We start from the raw sequence: 16,266 nt of genomic DNA on the forward strand, positions 1-16,266 counted from the left end.
CCAGCCAGGGGAGGCTGGTGCTGAAGAAGCTGTGTGGAGGGACCAGGCCTTGCACTGAATGCAAATGCCTTTTTGGAAAATATCTAAGTGCAATGCATATGCTGGGAAAGTAATTTTATCCCTATCAGTCAACTCTAGAAGCAACATTACACACTGTCTGGTACAGACACCAACTGCTTTCTGTGTACACACCTGAACCCTCCAGCTAGATGGTGTTCTTTTAGAGCAAGGATTATGTTTCATCCTCCTCCTGTAGCCAATCCTACACTAAACACAAGTTCAATAAGGTCCTTTTGAATATATGAACTCTAAGGGAGGCCTCCTATTAAACAGTCTTTTCCCATTAATTTTTATTTTTTATTATTATTGTAGTTTATTATTTTATCCTATTTTTCTTCTGTAAAAGCAAAAAATGCTTATTATGGAAAATGTAAAAGTAGAACAAAAGAAGAAAAATACCAACCATATTCCTATCACCCAGAATTAATCACTATTAATACTCTGGTATACTTCTTATGCACAGTTTTTTTTTCCCCTTAAACATAGATGTACACACATCATATCCCATATGCAATTTTATTCTTTTTTTTTTTTTTTTTTTTTTCAGTGCTGGGTATGTAAACCCAGGGCCTCATGCATTCTAGGCAAGCCTCTACCACTGAGCTACACTCTCAGACCCTGACCCATAGAAAGCATTTCTTCAACTCATCATCTCTCAAAGAGTTGATGGTGAATTGCACACACACACACACACACACTGATGTTGGAACTACCTTAAATGTTGACTGCACAGCATCTTATTCTTAAAATGTTGAGTGTTTAATCACTTCCTTTTTGGGACTTTTGTATTCTTTTTTATTATTATTAAAAATAATTCCATAACAAACATATGCTTAAAATTTTCTCTGGTAGACTTATTTCCTAAGATTCTTGTCTCACATGTGAAATTAGGTTAGAGTTACAAATGCATTTAAGGCCACTGAGTAAAATTGAAGATCATGGGGTAACTGCTTCTGATCTCAGAAATGGTAGCTCTCCCTTTTTCAAAAGGACACAAAGCTGAAGCTCCTTCTTTGCCTTATAGTCCTACCATAGGAACACGAGTTCACCTATCCCCTAGCACAGTCTCTCTCTCCCCACCCTCTCCTCACAAATCACAACTAGGTCCTAAAAAACTGCAGGGTCCTGAGCTAGTCCCATTCACCCTTTTGTCCAGAAGCTGCCCAGTTGGGGGTGGAGTGACTGGAGGTGCCAATTGGAGGTTCCCCCGTGGCCCTTCTCGGAGGGTGGGGTGGCACCCTGGGCGTCAAACTTCAAGCGCACGGGATTGGCAAGGTGCGGTCCCGTCGAGGGTAGACCCGGAGGCTTAAAGCAAAAAATCTACAGTTTAGAGCTCCTGGGAGGGCACAAGACACCGCCAGTCCTTCCTCATCCTGAATGACTGGCTCTTGGTCTCCCACCTCGGCCTCTTCTCTGGCTCTTCTGCAGCCCGGGTTCACCCGATCTACCCTCCAGATCTTATCTGGTCTTCCGATTCTCCCCCAGTAAAGGGGTCGCCCAAGTCCATGGGGTCTCCTTCCCTTCCTTTCTTTTTCCCCTCCAACGTCCAAGTCAGTCCCAGTTCACAGTCTGAGGTTTCTGCCACCCTCGAGACAAGACCCCCGCCGTCTCGTCCGCACCTCCTTACACGTGTCTGTACGGGCCTGTCCTTCTGTCTTTCCCGCCATGATTGACTTTCTGTCCTGTTTCACCTACCCTTCGGTCTGTGGGTCCTGTGTCCCTGGTCCTTTCATTTTTTCCAGTCTGCTCTCGTGACAGCACCTCCATCCCCTTAGGTCTCCTTCATACGCCCCTCCCCCAAGTCTGCCCCTCTGCGCCCCCGCCCACGTCGGTGCTTGGGTCTGCCAGCGAACATGCTCTTTTGCCCCCGGAGTCTGTTCCTTATTCCAGCCAGGTCCCCGCTCACCATCCCTCCCCGGGTCCGGAGAGGCCGCAGCCCAGGTCCCCTCCCTCGCCCGGCCAACTCTTCCCTCTTCCACTTTCTCTACTTTGAACCCATCCCAGCAGAGTCCAGGAAGTAGCCTGGCACCAAAGACTGGCGGCGGTGGTGCCCAATGGGGCACGCCAGCGGCGGCGGAGGCCCCGCCCAGAGAGCGAACGCGACCACTGAACGTGTGGAGGCGGGACTTCCGCTGTCCCGAGGAGGGCGGGGGGGGGGAGCGAACTGTTGTGGTGCGGCGCGTTGGGCGGGCGGCGGCCGGGCGGCCCAGGGGCTGCCTCGGGACTCGGGGCGCAGCCGAGCCTCTGAAGGGGTGGGGCGGGCCGGACGCGCCGCGGGGCCCGGGCGCCACGGGTTCGAGGCCCGGCCCCGCGAGGGGAGGCCGCGCCACCCCGGGGGAGCTGCCGGGTGGCGAGTTTGCCCCGCAACCGAAAGAAGGCGGGAGCCGGCGGGGGCCTTCGAAACCCCCTGGCAGCCCGGGCCCGGAGTCCCTAGGGAGCCAGCGCGTCCTGGGACGCCCCCCGGGAGATCCCTGCCGCAGGGTAAAGATTCTGGGCCCCCGGCCGAAGGCGGCTCCGGGTGACCCCCGGCGGGGCCCTGCGAGCCGCGGGAACTGACCCTGGGGCCTCGAGCCCGGAGGCAGGGGCTCTCCGGAGACGCGGGCCGGGGGCTGAAGGAGCCGGGCCTCTTGGACGCGGGGCAGGGCAGCGCCTGCCTGCAGACGGACTCCGGGACTCTCGGGTGCGGGGGTCTCGGCGACCTGCCCCGCGGGAAGCGCGGCCGCGGAGTGGCCTACAGGGCGCCCTCCCCCAGAGGGGCCGGCCCGGGGCGGGGAGATGAACGGCTTCAGCACGGAGGAGGACAGCCGCGAAGGGCCCCCCGCCGCCCCCGCCGCCGCCCCGGGCTATGGCCAGAGCTGCTGCCTCATCGAGGACGGCGAGCGCTGCGTCCGGCCCGCGGGCAACGCCTCCTTCAGCAAGAGGGTCCAGAAGAGCATCTCGCAGAAGAAACTCAAGCTGGACATCGACAAGAGCGTGAGTCCACCGTGTCCGGGCCCCAGCGCCCGGCCGCTCTCCGGCCGCCGCCGGGGGCTGCGGTCCGACCTCCCCAAGCACTCCTTGCTATGGGCCTCGCCGCCCCTTATCTGCAGAATTGAAGAGCTGGACTCGGGATCTTAAAGGCCGCTTCAGCGCTGACATGCTCTCTGATTCTGCCCAGATCCGATAGTTTGGGGGAGGGGGGGGCTTCGAGGATTCCTTCCTGGGAAGATCTGACAGCAGTTTCTGGCTTTTTTTTTTTTTTTTTTTTGGCTTCGAATGTTAGAGCAACCAGACGGGGGTTAATTTTGTTGGCCCACGAAGGAAAAGAATCGGGGAGATGATAATGAAGGGATCCAGCTCTTCAACTTCTCCCACCTTCTAGGAACCCTGTTACTCCTTCAGACTAGGAAAAGGTGACAGTAACTTCCTTGTCTCCCGCGGCCTGTTTCTACAGAGGGTCACAGAGCTTGCTTGCTTCGCAGGCAGCTGTGAGAATGAGTTTTTCTAGGATGTGGCAAAAATGAGGCCAAGGCCAGGTCTTGGGAGATGGCTCTTGCAGTCGAGTAGACTGGAAGGGAGGAAAAAATCAAATTTTTTAGGGGTAGAATCTTTGGAAATGCGGAGGTGGAGATTTAAATTTGAATAGGATTGCCCGGTGTTTTGTGCCTAATTATAGGAAACTTCCTGTGTGATTTCACCAGTTCTAGTTAACAATTCTAAAGATGTGCCTATTGTCAACCAATTAAGAACTTTTTAGTTTGACATCTGTTGCTGCAAGCCTTGCTGGCTGCTTCATGATTAGGAATTGGAAACAAATTAAGGGAATATTTAATATTCAGGTAAGCTAAGAGCTTAGATGGTTAGTTTTTTAAGAACCAAAATTTCTCCACGGTTGGGGAAAGTCATAAATTGAAAGGAAGCCCTCTTTTCCACTTATGATTTTTTAGTTGAAACTGAGGCCCAGAGACAGGAAGTGATGGTGCCAAATGTACACAGCACCTGGTTAATTTCCTAAACCCATTATCTGATTTATTTCCAAGCCTCATACATAAGCATTCATTAAGTCTTTCATAAATAAATCTTCCTTGTCATTTCTTTCAGGCTCTTCCCTTCTACCCTTAACTTTATTTAAAATTAACCATTATAGTGTATTTGCAGCTGTTGCATGGAAAGGTGCTATTTTAAGTGATTTGGGGTGAGTTAAAAGATTTCTTACTACAAATCTCTATCAGTCAATGAATGAATGAATGGAATTCATCTGTAACAAACAACAGGTTAGACACCATGGTGGTCCCCGATGGTCCCATGGTGAAGTAAAATGTTTAATTATAGGACAGCAATGACCTATCCACTGGGAAACACTGCCTGCCTTTGCATGTGTTGTTAACAGCCTTTACTAGAGCAGCTGATAACATTTTTCAGTCCTTTTAAACCCCTGGATGCCTTCACACCTGAATGATTTTGTTGCTGCAGTGGAGGCTCCATTTAACCATTACCCCTCCTGACCCCCCATCCCTCTACCCCCAGGAAAGCTGGTGGTGTTGGGCTATGTTGATCATTTCACATGCGCGGTCTAAAAGGGAGGCAACCTAAACCTAGCACTAACATTCACAAGAGGTAGAGCCTCTGAAGCAAGAATAGGGTTCTGAAGCAGAATTACTCACAGTTTGTTTCACGGTGGTGTTGTGGAGTCATTTCTGAAAGGGATTTGATTTCATTCTCAGGCTTGGGCAAGAATTCAATTCCAAGTAACTGCTGTGTTACAAGAATTTTTAGCTGTTTCAGAAAGTAAAACGGAAAAATAAGAGCCAATGACACAACTAGGCCTGGTGTCACTTGCCTATAATCCCAGCAACTCATGAAGCTGAAGCAAGAGGATAACAAGTTCAAGGCCTGCCTCAGCAACTTAGCTAGCCGCTGTCTCAAAATAAAAAATAAAAAGGACCGAGGATGAAATTCATTGGGAAAGCACCCCTGGATTCAATCCTCAGTATTGAAAGGAAAAAAAAATAATAGAACATTTGCATGGTTAAGGAGAAACAATGACTGTTTATCTTGTAAAAGGATCTAGCAGAGAACCTTTTTAAAATAACAGCCTTAATAAAATAACCTTTTTAAAATCCAATTCAGACAGTTTAACTTTTATGTAGACATTGGCAGTGTTCTGTGATTTTTTTTTTCATATTTTTATTGGGTGTGATTTAATAAGATATAATGTACTTGCAAGATATAACATACCTAACCTATTTTTGCTTTTTTCCTGGAGAAAAGTAGAAGTTGAGAATAGTATAAAGGAAAATGTTGAGGTAGAAAAGGACATACACATACTAGGGGTCAGATCTGTGTGACCTTTGCCAGACCATTTCCCTACTCTGGGTGGCTTCAATTCACCCTTCTACAAAATGAGATTGAGCCAGTGGGGTTACACTAGTGGTTACTGAGTTCTCTTCTAGCTAGGATTTCTTTATTCACATATCAGGACCTGAAACCTCCTAGCTGGAGCTTTAAGAACTATTATTCTGCCTGTTCTAGTAAGTCTGTCTGTCCCTGTGCACTTGAATAGCAGCTACATCTCACAGCATACACATGCTGGCCTAGCTCACATGGAACACCAGCTGCCTCTCAGGACTGGACAGTGTGCTCCGATTACTTCCAGGTGAAGAACATTTCCTGTAGTACATATATCTCTGGGTGGATTCTTTGGGACAGTGGCATGTGCTGAGTGTAAAAGCCCTTTGACAGAGGGGAATCTGGCAAAGCTATCCCAGTTTGTAACTGTGTAAGTGGTGACTTTTACTGGCCTATGCTGCTTTTAGATGTAGGTACTGCCAATATTGATGCATCAACATTTATTGAGTGCCTGCTGTGTGCAAGACACCATCACAATATAAATTCAAAATTATTCATGACTCACTAATCCAACCACATGAAAGCGATAATTCATCTGAATAAACAGTTTTCATTATTTTCTTCATAAAAAGGCCTGAATTAATCGATGCTGATTTCCTGTCAGCTTACTTTATCTTCAGGGATTTAAGGAATAAACTCAAATTTAGAAGTCTCTCCAGAACATTTGTGCAACATCTGTTTCAATATCAACAACCCCAAGTCATTTACACAGGCATTCGGTTTCTGTAAGGTGTTCAATGGTTCCTCCAGGCAACCCTGGTACTTACAGTCTTAAGTAAAAACATTCTTCACATCTTAGCTGCTGTTGGCACCTTTACTTACCAATATGCCTCCAGCCTATATTAGGAAATCAGCAGTCATATCCATCTTCTTGTGGATCAGATGTGAGGTAATGCAAGAACTATACATTGATACATGGAAATAAAGTTTTTCAGAATTATCATCAGATTGCAGTGACCACTATAAATGTAAAATAGAATGTACTATCTACTATTACCACAGTCTCAGCTTCCCTCCTCCCCAGGACAGTACTCTTCTCAGAAAAGTGTCACAGATTCAGAAACCTTGAAGGACTCTTGACTAGTCCTCATGCCCCAACCCCAGAATCTCTCCTTATGCTCCTGCATGGGTAGTCACTGCCACACCACCTGTCAGTCTTCTCTTTGCTTCCCATGTGAAATGCTTCCTGTCTGCCTCTCAAGTCCTTCCTTCTAGGTGGAGTCCTCCATCCTATTTCTGCTGTAGGGATCTCTTCCTGTGCTGAGTCTGTGCCACTTATTGCTTTACCATTCAGTGGAGACTTAATCTATAATACACTGTGTAGTGTTAGCATTCTCTTTGTGGTGTGTGTATGTGTTTCTTGTTTTTTTTTACCCCCAGTGCTGGGAATCAAACCCACGACCTCACACGTGCTAAGCAAGCGCTCTACCACCGAGCTGTACCCTCAGCCCTCTTTGTGTGGTTCTTATTCTACAACTCAGAGTCAGCTTTGGAAAGTATGGCCTACATCTCATTCTTCTTTCTACCTCTCCAGTGCCTTGTAAAAAAGAAAAGCCCCAATTTGACAGATCCCTGTTGCTGTTTCCTTGGAATTGGGAACACTGACTTTAATTTCCTTCCCATCAGGTAAGGCACCTGTACATCTGTGATTTCCACAAAAATTTCATCCAGAGTGTTCGAAACAAAAGGAAGAGGAAGACAAGTGACGATGGTGGAGATTCTCCTGAGCACGACACTGACATTCCTGAGGTAAAGGCCAAAAAAATCAGCCAGAAAGAGCTGGAAGAATGGATTCTAATCTGATCCTTCCCTCTGACCTGGTCTCCTTTTTGTGCTGAGAAGTAATTTTGGTCCCCTTTGTTTTGTGTGCTTTATTTGAAAAGTGAACCGTAGAATTATAGTAACATTGAATCTGAGAGCTTAAAGCTTGGAAATCAACTGGTCTGGCTGCCCCATCGTTTTCCAGACAGGCACAGAAACCTGAGGTCACATACATAGTTTGGAGACTCTGGTCTAGTCCCCTTTCCAGTAGACCACACTGCCTTTCTTCAAGAAACCCCTACTTGAATACAACCACAAGGTCAAATTTTTTCAAACCTTGTTTTTGCCTTAGAGACTGAGTATGTGTGATCTGGGGACAGTCTCTTCCCATCTGTTCTCTGGTCTGCAAAATGAGCATGGGAGTTGTCAGTTCACACCAGCTCTGATTTTTCTCTCATGTCCTAATTCCATGACTGCTGATCAAGGCTTGTTCCCAAGGATCCATTTCAAAGTCAGTTGCACTGTTTCTCAACGCTGGCACTACTGACATTTGGAGCCAGATAATTCTTTGTTGTGGGGGCTGTCCCAGGTATTGCAGGATATTTAGCAGCATCCCTGGCCTCTACCTTCTAAATGCCTGTCACACCATTCCCTGAGTCATGACAATCAAAAAGTGTCTCCAGACATTGCTACATGTTCTTTGGAGTGTAAAATTGTCCCGAGTTAAAGATCACTGTGATGGGCCATGAGACCAAGGCCTCCCCACCAGAAGGCTGCCTTTCCTTAGGGTGCTGTGGTATTAATGAGGCTCCTGGAAGGAACTGGATTTTCTTTCTATCTAAATTGTTTTCACTTAAGACTCAGCAAAAGAAGAACCGTTTATAGTGTACATTGAATATTTGACACATGAATATTTCATAAGGCAACCGCCTGTTAGCACTCAAAGTGAAAATGACTGTGTAGGAATAGAAAGAGTAGGCGGGCCTTTGTCTGCAGATGTGGAAAAAACCCTGGAAAATCAAGCCCTTCCCTCAGCCCCCTCCCCTGTCCCCTTTCCAACATTAGTTTACAGTGTCTGTCTGTTGCCTTTAGCATTATTATTATTTTATAAAGATGTATTTGGTTTCTAAATGGTTTTCACAAAAAAAAAAAAAAAAAAGGTTTTGAGGAATGTTTTGAAACGAATGAAGGACTTTGGTCCCTCATATTGATCATTCATTTTGTTTTTAAGTGCTCTCCACCTGCCTGAAGCAAGAACATCTCTTTTAGAGGCAGGTAAAGGCAGCCCAACTTTCTGGGCCTTCAATGTTTCCTGACTGTGCAGCTTTCCTCTCTTCCTGTGTTAGAAAAAACAACTGGGGGGGCCCCTTCCCCTCTGTTTTCCAGTCATCTGCAGAGACCCTGACCCTAACCTGCTGATTTGTCCATCCACTACAGTAGCTTTTGATCTTTCCTTGGAGGATTTTTAAGAATTCTAATACCTGAAGGCTCAGCCTAGGAAAGAACTATTTCAAAGTTACAGTTCTTCTCACTGTCCTTCATGCCCCCTCTATCCAGTCTGCCACCTAGTTCTAGCATGTCTTCCTCCATGATGTCTCTCCAGTTTTTGCCTTTTACTCCATCCTTTGTGTCCCCCTGTAGCATCACCACCCCCTCAAAGCTTGACTTCATCGTCTCACTATAGCACCTCCCTCTCTCTCCCTCATGCCCAGTCTTCCCTGCAAACTTCTACCAGCTCCAGCTTCCTGAAACACCACCCTCTGCCACCGATGATAGCTCCTTCTCCTTCTCAAGACACGCTACACCTTTCACGCCCACTCGGTGACCCCTTAGCCCATCCCTTTACATAGAGGCTGTGTGTGCTCATGATTTTCCATATTCCTTACTCCACTCCTCACTGCCTTTCTAGACCCTAGCCCTCCTTAACTTAAGCCTCTCCTCCACTTCCTCCTCCTCCAGCCTCCTAGGATCAACCTACCCAGCCAGAACTCTTTTCCACTGTTGTTTTTGTCCCCCTTGCCAGTCACTAGTCCTCAATGGACAATTTCTAAGAATTCTTTTGTGGCCCTCCCCATCCTCACCCCCACCTAGGGTATGCTGGGCACATGGTGGGCTCTTGGTGAGTCCTGCTAGTCAGGTGATGGATAATGTGTTTCTCCTCTTCTATCTAGGTCGATCTGTTCCAGCTGCAGGTGAATACTCTACGACGTTATAAACGACACTACAAGTTGCAGACGAGACCAGGCTTCAATAAGGCCCAGTTAGCAGAAGTAGGTAGATAAAATTTGGATAGAGACAAGAGAGAACTAGAATTGTGCCACTGTTGTGATCCTGATTCTTCCCTATAGCAGGGGTGGCTCAGTGGTTAAGTACCCCTGGGTTCAATCTCTGGTACCAAAAAAGGAAAAGGAAAAAAAAAACAAAATCACAACAAGGCAGGCACACAGTGGCAGACACCCGTAATCCCAACTGTACAGCAGACTGAAGTAGGAGGAACTCAAGTTCAAGTCCAGCCTGAGCAACTTAACCAAACCCTGCCTCAAAATAAAAATGAAAGGGCTGGGGCCAAAAAAAAATCTCACAGAAGTTGGTAGCAGAATTGAGTCTGGAATCTCAGGACTCTGACTCTAATTGTTCTTTTATTTTTTTTCATTTGTTTGAATCTTTTTTGCAAGATACTTTATAGATATGGTCCTTGCATATCAGATTTATCAGGTTAATTATCCTCAAAACCTTTGTTAGGGTTCTACAAGAGCTTTTTTTTTCCTTCATTTTTTTCTTTTGATGTATTCTCTTGATATTGGTAATAGAAGTATTTGTTATAATGAGTGGCACCCCCAAAATTTTTTTCTCCTATCCTGAGTTCGTAACAGTTTGGAAAGGGGAAAATTCTTTAACATTTTGTGTAGTCTCCCATTCATCCCATCCCTCTATCCCCCCATCCCGCCCCCATCTTAAGACAGGATATCACTGTGTTGCCCAGGCTGCTCTAGAATTCCAGAGCTCAAGTGATGCTCTTGCCTCAGCCTCTGTAGGATCTGGTATTATAGGTGTGTGCCACCACATTCGACTTTATCATCCTGCAGGATCTGGTATTATAGGTGTGTGCCGCCACATTCGACTTTATCATCCTGCAGTGTCTGGTATTATAGGTGTGTGCCGCCACATTCGACTTTATCATCCCTCTTAATGTGTTTTTCTGACCATTATTATAGAAATTTGGACAATGGGAAAAAATAAAGTTCTACCATTCTAAGATAACCACTCTTCATTTCTAGTCCTCTGTTCTCTTTTTATTTGTCCCAGTCAGCTCTATCCATCTATTCAGAGATTGCCTAAAAGACTCCCAGCCTACTTGTTTTTGGAGGTTTAGAGGTTTAGAGGTTTCTTGCTGATCTATTGTAGTTTTCTTAAATCTTTCCTTCACCAATGTCCAGATTAAACATAGGAACATACAGGCCTTTCCTACTTTAAAATGACACCTGCTTTAAAATTTCACCCCTGGTGGAAGGGATAGGATGAGGTGGGGCAAGAAGAGATCTGCATTTTCATGTCTTGCAAAGTGCCGGGATATATGGTAAATTATGTGTCTCCCTTCAACTCCTTTATATCTGTCGAGGTAGTTATATATTGTTTAGGGCAATTCATGGTTCAGAAGGTTACATCTCTTCAATTGACTGTTCATTTGACACAATTTTAAAAAGACACTTTTCTGTCCACTTTGAGGACCCGAGCAAGGTTTGGTAGCCACTGGCCAAGCAGAGCAATCCAACCTCTCCCTCCATGAGAATAACTGAAATGCCAGGATGGATGGTTGGCTGTCATTGAGATAGACCTGCACCTTGGTAATACTGTAAGTGAAAGTGCTGCTTTTGGAAGCAAACCAAAAGCAGAAAGGCATCCTGAGTTCTGCAGTACATGGCAAGCCCTGCAGTAGTCAGAATTCCTTCCATAGGGTTGGAAGCAACTCCCTCTTCTCTCTTTTGCACAGTCAAGAATATGTGGCCTTGATTTATGCATGGTTTAAGGGTCTTTGGTTTCTTTCCCCCACATAGACCGTCAGCCGACACTTCAGGAACATACCGGTGAATGAAAAGGAGACTCTCGCATACTTTATCTACATGGTGAAGAGTAACAAGAGCAGATTGGACCAGAAATCAGAGGGCGGCAAGCTTGAGTGAGGAGGAAGCACACCTTAAAGAAATGAAGTATAATGCTCAATGCACAGGTGATATCTGTGACAGTTAAGCCCATAAAGACTGTTATTATTGTAAATAAAAAAGTTTGAATGATGAATACTGTAAATCTTTTTGGTCAGGAGGATTATATTCTCATGATTCAGCATGTGTATAGAAAGACTTTCTTTTAAGATAACTACTGGACTGAAAAAACAGGATCATAAAAAGAATTTAAAACCATGTATTGCAGCATTCAACAAAGCATTAAGTCAATCCTGCTGGAAATGTGGAATAAGAAATATTTTGGTAGTCATCTTGTAATGCCAGGCTGCCACATGGGACACATGGCCCTGGAACAGCAGCAAGGGGCAATTGACAGTGGAGGCGTGGGAGCAGACCTGTGTGGCTCACACACCGCCCACTGAGGACATCGACGTCCTGCTCTGTTGCGAGCTCTGTCGTTGATTAGCACATCAGTTTGACACTGGTCCCCCTCACTTGCCCTGTGCCTTGTACACAGTGAGCACTCCATCAGTATTTGTTAGCTAATTGAGCTGTCACAACAGCGCCAGCCCTGTAACATCTGCTTCGGTCCTCTCGTTACTGAGACCTCTGCCATTTCTGTTGCTCACTGCTTAACTGCTAGGTGTGGAAGAAGTCCTGATGCATAAACAGGGAAGCTTCAAATCAGAGGAGGGTTTTAGGACAGTTGCATGTATATTTGTTGAGGTTCCAGAAACAGGAGGGTCCTTTGCATGCCTCTCTACACTTTTCTCTTTGGGGCAAAGTCATGTATCGTGACTTCAGCCAGGCTCCTGGGCAATAAGTAATTCGACAAACCAGAAATTTAGTGGTGTGGGACTAATGTTTTGAGAAGTATTCGTTCTTAGTTCACAGCCATCAGGAAAGCTGCCAAGGACCATGTGATTCCTGTTCAGGTGTCCAGCTGTGGGAAAGACTGGCTGCCTTGACTCCCTGGGCTCTGTAGGCAGCAAATCATGAGTTGGAGCAAAAAAGGTTGGTGCCACCTGATCCTCAGTTTTGCAAGAATGTGCCTCCCCCTTAGGGAGAAAGATCACTAAAATAATTTTTCAAAATATTTCAACCTGATTTTGTTGTTGTTTGGAAAGTCAGATTCTTCTATCTGATTATCTCAGAGCCAGAGTATCCTGTAAAAGCAAAGTTTTATATCCAAACGTATACTTGTGCAAAATTCTCTTATCAGTGTGTTGAGGGGGCAGATGATGTAGATAAGAGAATGGGAGAAAAAGATAAGAAAAGCATTTGTATTCTAATTTCCAACCTTTTCACATATATTATTATGGTCAAAGGTATGATTTTCCTTCCCGGTTTCAACTCTGAGTTATTTCTTAAGCCTTAAATAATAAGAGGAGCAATGGACAGCCTGGCAGAGTTTTGGTGTCTTATCTGAGCTTAATCTGAGAACCACCTCAGAGAAGTCGGAACTAAACCCATAATGAGCAGGGTGGTAGAATGTCTGGAGGTCTCAGTTCTGTGGAGCAGAGTACCATACTTTCTTGGAATGCAAACAGGGCCATCTCTCTCACTAAAATGCAGAGTGTTCATTGCCCCAAAGCTTTCGCCAGTGTTCAAAATGCATGTCTAGCAGATCGCAGCTTTTCAAAGTATGTGTAAAATGAATGTAGATAGAATATACTCTGGGCTATGAGGGGGCCTATTTTGATAAATCTCCTGGCTGTGGAGGGCACAGCAAGGTGCTCTGAGTGTTTTCAGTCCTGTTCAATATATATCTAGGGACCGAGTCCCTCCTTCATAGCTAACGGATGTTGGCATAGCTATCAAGAAGGCTCAGCAGGGGCTGGAGTTCAGGAGCAGATGGGTCTGTAGGAAGAGGCATCATTAACCTGCTCCATGGACATATCCATGTCTTAATGAGGAAGAAAGTGTATCTTTCTGATATGTGAACCAAAATTGTGGGCACATAGGTCATGTCACTGTTTCTTTAAAAGCACATCTGTTTTCCCACATGCAAGCAGTATGTTTCTGGATAAGGTGTGCTGGGGGCCATGTGTTCAGCTGTGTCTGTAAGAATGCTATTGTTCCAAAGCAAAGCCTGGGAAGCTTTTCACCTTGAGCCAGCTGCCATGCACAATGGTCCCGTGTTGTCTTTCCTCTAAAGTGGGCTGCCGTGGGAAAGTGGAGGTTGTGGGTATCTTTTCAACCTTTCAGAACAGGTGAGAGAAAAGACAAAGTTAATTGAACTTGTGTTTTTCTCACGTCCAGAAGTCTGCTCTTTGATCACACCACTAAACCACTTGCCTTAGCCTCTTCTGCAGTTTTTGATGGCTTTATCCATGGGTAGGAGACTTCTGCCTGTGAGAAATGACCAGGCCCTACAGAGCCACAGGGTCTGGCTCAAGGGAGTGGTGGATTTGGGGGAAAGCAGTGTTCATCCTGGCTGCCCACATTTCTATGCCACCTGTCAAGGACTCTTACACTTCCCTCTACCTGTGACATCGCAGCATTGCCTTCTCTCCTCTTGGTGCTCCTGGGCAAAACTGGAATTTCAGATCCAGAACTGGCATTGTCTTCTTAAAGAGAACAGTTCCTGCCTCAGTTCCAGCCTGGTGTGGTTCTTTCATGTGCCCTGAAGGTTGTCACATGTGAATGTCAATATCCTACCATTCGTGTTTCATTTTAAGGTTTTTTTAAAAATCTTAAGTTGACAGTGGTATGTGAAAAAGATCATAACTGAATCTCACAAAAGACTGAAAGCCAAAGGATTCAGGACCAGTGTTATAAATGAGGAGGAATTTCACTTGTGTCTTACAGTTGCCAAGTGTTAGATGTTCCTGTTGTAGCTAAATAGTCACTGCTAGCCTCTCAGAGAACAATATTGATAATGTTTGTGATGGAATGTTGCAACCTTGGCATTTGAGCTGTTCATTTTGTAGGAAATTTTTTGTTCATACCCTGCAGAGCAACTGCCTGGTGGAAGGCAGAGGAGGGGGGAAGACGCTTTTTCTGGAGGCCGTGCATGCAGAAGTAGGTTGTCCCAGGTATGGATCCTAGAGAAATTGCTTCATGGAAATCATCTGAAGACTCAGTTACCTCCATGACAAGATCCAAAGGTTGGAAAAGGGTATTTAAGTCATCCAGTCCAGTCTCCCCATAGGTGCTGACATTCTGCCTACAACTGTCCCACCAAGGGAGCAGTCTGGGCTTACACACCTCGAGGACAGAGAACTCACTACCTCCTGGGGAAGCCTGTTCTATCTTTGTAAACCTCTGGCTTTTCTGTGTTCTCTGTAATTCTCATCTTAGTCTCTGCCTCATGAGGGCCACATGGAAAAAGCTACTCATCTTGGCAAGGACCTCATTTCTGTCATTGACCCACAGCATTGCCTTTGTCTTCTAAAAAGGAGCAGCAAGGACCCAGATGTTCTGGTGTCCTGCCTGTCCTTTCCCTGAGTTTAGTCCACTTAGCTCCTTGTTGAGGAACCTTGAAGAACCCCCACCAGCCTGGTTATGCTCACTTGTTCTTGTCAGAGTTGGTGAAGTGGGAGTGGGATGTTACCAGCCTGCTAAAAAATAACCTCAGACAACTGAGGCCTTAGTTCTGTGCTTGTCCCACAAAAACTAATGCTCATGACATCACTTAGGAAAAACTTCCAACTAGAAGATTATTAAATAATGTCATTGCTTTGCATGGAGTTTGAAGTTCCATGGTATCTGAGGGATTGTGCCTTTAGATTCCTATAAGGACTTCACATGTGGTTTTTACTGAGAAAACCAAGCTTGTTGCGGGGGAGGGCTAGTGTCTCAAGGTCAGAAGTGCCAGATCTTCAAGCTGGAAAGTCCTTCAAGGTTGCTGTTGTCTAATCATCCATCTTTAGAGAATGGGGAAGTAAAGTTCAAGATGTGCCTAGGGTCACATGGCATTATGGGAACTAGCCTCTGGTACTCTTGACCTGTCCAGCACTCTCCACTCTCATTTGCAGTACAACTCTAGTGCAGTCTCAGGTAAGCTGCCTTCAGATTCTTGAGACCTTGTAACACAGCAGCCCCCAGCAACCTGACTCTCAGGGACTGACCTGATCTGTGGAACTCAAGGCTGAGTGAAATAATTAGGCAGTTTGAGTTTTGTAAAATGCCTGTAAGGGAGAAGAGTTCTAGCCTATAATTTCAGACCAGGATGTAAAGCCCTAGTCCTAAAATCCAGATTCCATGAAGTGGACTTAGTCTGTGGTCTCTTGGTGGGACTTCTGCCTTTAAGGTTGTATGATTCCATTGGCCCTGGCTCCAGGTCTATTGTCAGGAGCTAGACGGTTGATCTGAAGGGCAAATGAGCCCAAGATCATGCCCAGGAAGCATGGGGCTTATTCCAAGGCTGTAGGTAGGAAGGGTTAAGTTGGTCTGGTGTTTTGGAGTGGAATGCAGCCTGAGGCAAAGTGGGACCTGTTCTTGAGGCAGAAATGTCTACACTCATCTTTTTCATCTAGCTTACATCTCACAACACAAACCCTTCCGTTGCTCTTACTTAATCAACACATTTGCCAACAACAGAGGGTTGTACAGAATCCCTGTTTTACCCCTCTATTGTCTGCTATGCTCATCAGAGTGTATTTTGGGGTATGGGGTTGGGGGGTGTCCATTTTGTAACTGCCTTATTAAAAAGTAAGTGCCCTTCCATTCCAGGCCTCCTCATATTGTACTCATTTCCTGCCAAATTTGGGGGATCATTTGTATTTTAATTTTGTAATCTATGGCTCTGTACTGTTGAAAGGCTCTCGATTCTGTAGAGTCTCCTTGGTATGTATGTGACTTTTCATGTTGCAATATCACACAGATTGGGATGGCCCGACTTTTGCTCTTAATAAATGATCTGAATGAGTAA

General features: G+C 45.7%; 1 protein-coding gene across 2 annotated transcripts; it reads left to right on the forward strand.

Annotated features, from left to right (window-relative positions):
• The first annotated feature begins 2,213 nt into the window (after window positions 1-2,213).
• Window positions 2,214-16,266, forward strand: Sap30l (SAP30 like). 2 transcript variants are annotated; one of them, XM_047555799.1, is made up of 4 exons: window positions 2,214-3,033; window positions 7,075-7,197; window positions 9,381-9,479; window positions 11,265-16,266. In XM_047555799.1, exons 1-4 carry the CDS (start codon window positions 2,836-2,838, stop codon window positions 11,388-11,390), a joined length of 546 nt encoding a protein of 181 aa, XP_047411755.1. In that variant the 5' UTR covers window positions 2,214-2,835; the 3' UTR covers window positions 11,391-16,266. The 2 variants fall into 2 exon arrangements, with proteins under 2 accessions (XP_047411755.1, XP_047411756.1); XM_047555800.1 differs by lacking the exon at window positions 9,381-9,479.

This window comes from Sciurus carolinensis, chromosome 6 (assembly GCF_902686445.1).
Source record: "Sciurus carolinensis chromosome 6, mSciCar1.2, whole genome shotgun sequence".
Classification (NCBI taxonomy): domain Eukaryota; kingdom Metazoa; phylum Chordata; class Mammalia; order Rodentia; family Sciuridae; genus Sciurus; species Sciurus carolinensis.

Bases quoted from the DNA above. Each gene is read 5' to 3' on its own strand.
- Sap30l (XM_047555799.1), top strand. From the start codon at position 2,836: ATGAACGGCTTCAGCACGGAGGAGGACAGCCGCGAAGGGCCCCCCGCC. The intron at 3,034-7,074 runs GTGAGTCCACCG...CCTTCCCATCAG, and splicing joins AGCTGGACATCGACAAGAGC to GTAAGGCACCTGTACATCTG. The intron at 7,198-9,380 runs GTAAAGGCCAAA...TCTTCTATCTAG, and splicing joins ACGACACTGACATTCCTGAG to GTCGATCTGTTCCAGCTGCA.